This window comes from Passer montanus, unplaced genomic scaffold (assembly GCF_014805655.1).
Source record: "Passer montanus isolate IOZ18808 unplaced genomic scaffold, ASM1480565v1 scaffold1007, whole genome shotgun sequence".
Classification (NCBI taxonomy): domain Eukaryota; kingdom Metazoa; phylum Chordata; class Aves; order Passeriformes; family Passeridae; genus Passer; species Passer montanus.
In genome coordinates, this window is record NW_024356583.1 from 1 (window position 1) to 7,739 (window position 7,739).

The 7,739-nt window shown below is 61.1% G+C and overlaps 1 protein-coding gene across 1 annotated transcript; it reads right to left on the bottom strand.

Annotated features, from left to right (window-relative positions):
* Positions 1–6: 6 nt before the first annotated feature.
* On the bottom strand, positions 7–5,323 carry CDK20 (cyclin dependent kinase 20; the record flags this gene model as incomplete). The annotated part of the gene is made up of 5 exons (XM_039714686.1): positions 5,114–5,323; positions 3,085–3,206; positions 2,938–3,000; positions 1,702–1,825; positions 7–125 (listed from the first exon to the last, which is right to left on the bottom strand). Coding segments are annotated over exons 1-5 (638 nt in total), but the record flags the coding sequence as incomplete, so codon positions are not given.
* Between the last annotated feature and the right edge of the window lie 2,416 nt (positions 5,324–7,739).

The window sequence follows — 7,739 nt, forward strand, 5'->3', positions numbered from 1 at the left end:
TAGCGCAGCAGCCGCCGCAGCAGGTCCAGCGCAGCCGGCTCCGCGCCCGGCACCAGCTGCTGCAGCGGCGGCGCCGCCCGCGGCCGGAACCGCAGCTTGGGGAAATCCGGCAGCTCCGACAGCTCCTGCGGGGACAGCCACCAGTACGGACCAGTACAGACCAGTACGGACCAGTATGGACCAGTACGGACCAGTACGGACCAGTACGGACCAGTACTGACCAGTACAGACCAGTACAGACCAGTACTGACCAGTACGGACCAGTACTGACCAGTACTGACCAATACGGACCAGTACGGACCAGTACGGACCAGTACTGACCAGTACAGACCAGTACGGACCAGTACGGACCAGTACGGACCAGTACTGACCAGTACGGACCAGTACGGACCAGTACTGACCAGTACGGACCAGTGCAGGCCAGTACAGACCAGTACAGATCAGTATAGACCAGCATAAACCACCATAAAGCAGTATAGACTAGCATAAACCAGTATGGACCAGTGCAGGTCGGTATAGACCAGTACGGATCAGTATGGACCAGTACAGACCAGTATGGGTCAGTATAGACCAGCATAAACCAGCATAAAGCAGTATAGACCAGTATAGACCAGCATAAACCAGTATGGACCAGTGCAGGCCAGTATAGACCAGTACAGACCAGTACGGATTAGTATGGACCAGTACAGACCAGTACAGATCAGTATAGACCAGCATAAACCAGTATGGACCAGTGCAGGTCGGTATAGACCAGTACGGATCAGTATGGACCAGTACAGGCCAGTACAGACCAGTATGGACCAGTACAGATCAGTATAAACCAGTATGGACCAGCGTAAACCAGTACGGACCAGTGCAGGCCAGTACAGACCCACAGCTTGGAGAAATCTGGCAGCTCTAACAGCTCCTATGGGAACCAGTGTGGACCAGTACAGACCAGTATGGACCAGTGCAGGGCAGTGCAGACCAGTATGGATCAATATGGATCAGCGTGGATCAGTGTCGGGCAGTACAGACCAGTACGAACCAGTATAGATAAGAATGGACCAGTGCGGGGCAGTATGGACCAGTATGGGGCGGTACAAACCAGTATGGACCAGTGTGGGCAAGTATGGACCAGTATAAACCAGTGCAAACCAGTATGGGCCAGTGTAAACCAACGCAAACCAGCATAAACCAGTATATACCAGTACAGACCAGCGTGGACCAGTATAGACCAGGGTGGGCCAATAAAAACCAGTATAAACTAGTACAGACCAGTACAAAGTAGTGCCAACCAGTATGCACCAGTATAAACTAACCCAAACCAGTACGCACCCCATACACCAGTACAAACAGGTATGGACCAGCATAAACCAGTATAGACCAGTACAAACTGGTGCAGACCACTACGCACCAATATAAACTAGCACAGAGCAGTATAAACCACCACTGACCAGTGTAAACCAGTACAGACCAGTACAAACCAGTGCACACCTGCCCTCCCAGCACTCCCAATGCCTCCCAGTGCCCTCCTGCCCCTGTCCCAGTTCCTCCCAGTCCCTCCCAATGTTCCCAGTGTCCCCAGTCCCTCCCAGTCCCTCTCCCAGTCCCTCCCAGTGCCCCCGGTCCCTCTCCCAGTCCCTCTCATTCCCTCCCAGTCCCTCCCAGTGCCCCCAGTCCCTCCCAGTCCCTCCCAGTGCCCCCAGTCCCTCCCAGTCCCGGCCAGTCGCGCGGGCTGGGCGTGCCCAGCGCCCGCAGCACGCAGCACAGCTGCTCGATGTCGTTCTCGCCCGGGAACAGCGGCGACAGCGTCAGCAGCTCCCCGAAAATGCAGCCCACGGCCCTGGGGGGACCGGCTCAGGGGGACCCCAAACCCCACAGGGACCCCAAATCCCACAGGGACCCCAAACCCCACAGGGAACCCAAACCCCACAGGGACCACAAATCCCACAGGGAACCCCAAAATCCCACGGGGAACCCAAATCCCACAGGGACCCCAAACCCCAGTCCCTCACCCAATCCCACGGGGAACCCAAACCCCACAGGGACCCCAAATCCCACAGGGACCACAAATCCCACAGGGACCACAAATCCCACGGGGAACCCAAATCCCACAGGGACCCCAAATCCCACAGGGACCACAAATCCCACAGGGACCACAAATCCCACGGGGAACCCAAATCCCACAGGGACCCCCAAATCCCACAAGGACCCCAAATCCCACAGGAACCCCCAAATCCCACTAGGAACCTCCCAATCCCAGGGGACCCCCAAAATCCCACAGTGACCCCCCTCTGTCCCAGACCCCAGGGGATCCCCAAACCCCAAACCCCACAGGGACCCCCAAAATCCCACAAGGAACACCCCGACCCCAGGGGATCCCCAAAATCCCACAGTGACCCCCCTCTGTCCCAGACCCCAGGGGATCCCCAAAATCCCACAAGGATCTCTCCAATCCCAGGGAATCCCCAAAATCCCAGGGGAACATCCCAAAAATCCCAGAGGGATCCCCAAAATCCGAGGGGGACCCCCCGAACCCAGGGGATCCCCGAAATCCCAGAGGGACCCCCCAAATCCGGGGGAGGGCCCTAAAAATCCCAGGGAGGAACCCAGAAATGGGGAACACCTGGCATCCAACAGGAGGGACCCCAAAACCCACGAGGACCCCCCCAAAAACACAAGATGCCCCCAAATCACAGGGGGACCCCCAAAACCCAGTGGGACACCCCAAAATGCCAGGGGAACACCCCAAAATCCCAGGGGGACACCCAAGGACCAAAGACAGAATTACAGGGTGGAGGAATGGGGGGATCTACAAAACCCAAAACGGGGACCCCACATCAAGCAGGGCTGGACAAGGGGTGAGTGGGGACCCCCAAGACCCTGGGAAGGACCCCAAAAATCCCAGGGGGCCCCCAAAATCCCGGGGGGAGCCCCCCAAAAGCGGGCACTCACCACAAATCCACGCCCTCGTCGTAGTGCCGGGCGCCGTAGAGCAGCTCGGGGGCTCGGTACCACCTGCAGAAGGGGGGTCAGGGGGGGCCCCGGCTTTTGGGGGGCACCCTGGCACGCCGGGGGGGGGGACACCCCAAAACCCGGTACCTGGTGGCCACCTGGTGGCTGTAGGGGCGCCCCGAGGGGGGGCCCAGCACCCGCGCCAGCCCGAAATCCGCCAGCTTGAGGCGGCCGGCGCTGTCCAGCAGCAGATTGGCCGGTTTGAGGTCCTGCACCCCAAAAACGGCCTCAGGGGGGGTCCCCAACACTCGGGGAACCCCCCCAGACTAGGAACACCTCCAGACTGTGGGTCCCCACCCAGGCATTGGGGTGCCCCCCTCGATTTTGGGGTGCCCCAACACCCGCGGCCCCCCTGCAGATATTGGGGTCCCTCCATGTGCCCACCCCGGTTTTGGGGTGTCCTGCAGCTGTCTGAACCTCCCCCCGCCCCGGTTTTGGGGTCCCCCATCCAGTTTTGGGGTGCTCATGTGGGGGTGGGAGGTGCCTCCCCCCAGTCCCAGGGTCCCCCTCCAGTTTCAGGGCTCCCCCCATTTTTGGGGTCCCCCCTTATTTTGGGGTCCCTCAGCACACCTGGAGTCTGGAATCTCCCCATTCTTGACGTCTCCTCATGTTTTTGGGGTCCCCCCTGTTTTGGGGCTCAACCAGTGCAGTAGGCACTGGCTGTGCATGTCGTCCAGCTGCCCCATTTTTGGGGTCCCCATCCCCATTTTTGGGGTTTCCCCCCATTTTTGGGGTTTCCATTCCTGTTTTTGGGTTCTTTGGGTTTCCCCCCCCATTTCTGGGGTTCCCATTCCCATTTTTGGGGTTCGCATCCCCATTTTTGGGGTTCCCATTCCCGTTTCGGGGTGTCTCACCCGGTGCAGCAGGCGCTGGCCGTGCTTCCCCCCATTTTTGGGGTTTCCATTCCTGTTTTTGGGTTCCTGTCCCATTTTTTGGGTTCCCATTCCCGTTTTCGGGGTTCCCATTCCCATTTTTGGGGTGTCTCACCCGGTGCAGCAGGCGCTAGCCGTGCACGTGGCCCAGTCCCTATCCCATTTTTGGGGTCCCCATTCCCATTTCTGGGGTTCCTTATCCCCATTTCTGGTGTTCCCATTCCTGTGTGTGGGGTTCCCTATCCCATTTTTGGGGTGCCCATGCCCATTTTTGGAGTTCCCATTCCAATTTTTGGGGTTCCCATTCCCATTTTTGGGGCTCAGCGCACCTGGAGTCTGGAGTCTCCCCATTCCTGACGTCTCCTCATGTTTTTGGGCCCCCCCCTGTTTTGGGGCTCACCCGGTGCAGCAAGTGCTGGCCGTGCACGTGGCCCAGCCCATTCCCATTTTTGGGGTTCCCATCCCCATTTTTGGGTTTCCCATCCCCATTTTTGGGGTTCCCATCCCCATTTCTGTGGTCCCCATTCCCGTTTTTGGGGTCCCTCACCCCGTTTCGGGGTGTCTCACCCGGTGCAGCAGGTGCTGGCCGTGCACGTGGCCAGGCCCAACCCCATTTTTGCGGTTCCCATTCCCGTGTTTGGGTTTCCCCCCCATTTCTGTGGTCCCCATTCCCGTTTTTGGGGTCCCTCACCCCGTTTCGGGGTGTCTCACCCGGTGCAGCAGGTGCTGGCCGTGCACGTGGCCAGGCCCAACCCCATTTTTGCGGTTCCCATTCCCGTGTTTGGGTTTCCCCCCCATTTCTGTGGTCCCCATTCCCGTTTTTGGGGTCCCTCACCCCGTTTCGGGGTGTCTCACCCGGTGCAGCAGGCGCTGGCCGTGCACGTGGCCAGCCCCATTCCCATTTTTGGGGTCCCCATTCCCATTTTCGGGGTTCCCATTCCCGTTTTTGGGGTCCGTTCCCCCCGTTTTGGGGCTCACCCGGTGCAGCAGGCGCTGGCAGCGCACGTGGCCAGCCCCAATCCCATATTTGTGGTTCCCATTCCCGTGTTTGGGTTTCCCCCCCATTTCTGGGGTTCCCTCTCCCGTTTTTGGGGTCCCTCACCCCGTTTTGGGGCTCATCCAGTGCAGTAGGCACTGGCCGTGCACGTGACCCAGCCCATTCCCATTTCTATGGTCCCCATTCCCGTTTTTGGGGTTCCCATTCCCATTTTTGGGGTCCCTCACCCCGTTTCGGGGTGTCTCACCCGGTGCAGCAGGCGCTGGCCGTGCACGTGGCCCAGCCCCCGCAGGGTCATGGCCAGCAGGGCCCTGACGCGGGCCGGGGGCAGCGGGGCGGGGGCCGCGCGCAGGAGCCCCCCCAGGTCCCCCACCAGCAGCTCCAGGGCCAGAACCACCGCGGGGCCCTGGGCAAAGGCGGCCCGGAGCCGGATCACCTGCGGGGACAGCGGGGACATCAGGGGACAGTGACACCTGGGGGGACAGTGACACCTACAGGGCGACAGTGACATCTGGGGGAACAGTGACACCTGAGGGAACAGTGACACTGACACTTGGGGGGACAGTGACACCTACAGGGCACAGTGACACCTGGGCAAAGGCAGCCCGGAGCCGGATCGCCTACGGGGACAGCAGGGACATCAGGGAACAGTGACACCTGCGGGGACAGCGGGGACAGCGGGGACAGTGTCACCCAGGGGGGACAGTGACACCTGCGGGGACAGTGACACCTGGGGGGGACAGTGGGGACATTGAGGGACAGTGACACCTGGGGGGACAGTGACACCTGCGGGGCCATTGACACCTGGGCAAAGGCAGCCCGGAGCCGGATCGCCTACGGGGACAGCAGGGACATCAGGGAACAGTGACACCTGCGGGGACATTGACACCTGGGCAAAGGCGGCCTGGAGCCGGATCACCTGCGGGGACAGCGGGGACATCAGGGGACAGTGACACCTGCGGGGACAGCGGGGACATTGAGGGACAGTGACACCTGCGGGGACAGTGATACCTACAGGGGGACAGTGACATCTGGGGGAACAGTGACACTGACACCTGGGGGGGACAGTGACACCTGTCAGCCGGATCGCCTACGGGGACAGCAGGGACATCAGGGGACAGTGACAACGGGGGGACAGTGACACCTGGGCAAAGGCGGCCCGGAGCCGGATCACCTGTGGGGACAGTGACACCTACAGGGGACAGTGACACCTGGGGGGTACAGTGACACCTGCAGGGGAACAGTGACACTGCGGGGGACAGGGGGTACATTGAGAGACAGTGACGCCTGGGGGGGACAGTGACATCTACGGAAGGATAACACCCTGTACTGGTTCCAGGTGAGCTCCCCCGGCCGCGGCCCCCGCTGCGGCGCAACAGTGACACTGCGGGGGACAGGGGGTACATTGAGAGACAGTGACGCCTGGGGGGGGCAGTGACATCTACGGAAGGACAGTCACACCCACGGGGAGACAGTGACACCTGCGGGGACAGCGGGGACATCAGGGGACAGTGACACCTGCGGGGACAGCGGGGACATTGAGGGACAGTGACACCTGCGGGGACAGTGATACCTACAGGGGGACAGTGACATCTGGGGGAACAGTGACACTGACACCTGGGGGGGACAGTGACACCTGTCAGCCGGATCGCCTACGGGGACAGCAGGGACATCAGGGGACAGTGACAACGGGGGGACAGTGACACCTGGGCAAAGGCGGCCCGGAGCCGGATCACCTGTGGGGACAGTGACACCTACAGGGGACAGTGACACCTGGGGGGTACAGTGACACCTGCAGGGGAACAGTGACACTGGGGGGGACAGGGGGGACATTGAGAGACAGTGACGCCTGGGGGGGACAGTGACATCTACGGAAGGACAGTCACACCCACGGGGAGACAGTGACACCTGCGGGGACAGCGGGGACATCAGGGGACAGTGACACCTGGGGGGGACAGTGACACCTGCAGGGGACAGTGACCCCTGGGGGGACAGTGACACCTGGGGGGACAGCGGGGACATCAGGGGACAGTGACACCTGGGGGGACAGTGTCACCCAGGGGGGACAGTGACACCTGGGGGGCACAGTGACACCTGCAGGGAGACAGTGACACCTGGGGGGACAATGGCATTGGAGCCGATTCACCTGAGGGACAGTGATGGGGACATCAGAGAAACAGTGAGGACAGCAAGGGGACATCACCAGCGACAGCGGGGACAGCAGAGGGACAGCAAGGGGACATCACCAGGGACAGCAGAGACAGTGAGGTGACAGCGGGATTGGAGCTGGATCACCTGAGGGGACAGCAGGGACAGTGACACCCGGGAGGAACAGCAAAGGGACATCAGCGGGGACAGACAGTGACACCTGCAGGGGACAGTGACACCTGGGGGGACAGTGTCACCCAGGGGGGACAGTGACACCTGGGGGGCACAGTGACACCTGCAGGGAGACAGTGACACCTGGGGGGACAATGGCATTGGAGCCGATTCACCTGAGGGACAGTGATGGGGACATCAGAGAAACAGTGAGGACAGCAAGGGGACATCACCAGCGACAGCGGGGACAGCAGAGGGACAGCAAGGGGACATCACCAGGGACAGCAGAGACAGTGAGGTGACAGCGGGATTGGAGCTGGATCACCTGAGGGGACAGCAGGGACAGTGACACCCGGGAGGAACAGCAAAGGGACATCAGCGGGGACAGCAGGGACATCTGACAGGGACACGGCTTACACTGGGGACACCGGGGACACCAGGGACAGGGACACTCGGGGGACACTGAGATTGGAGCGGGCTCAGCTGGGGGAGGGGACACCGAAACTGGGGGGGACACAAGGGGGACACGGGGACTCTAAAGAAGGGGGGACCCC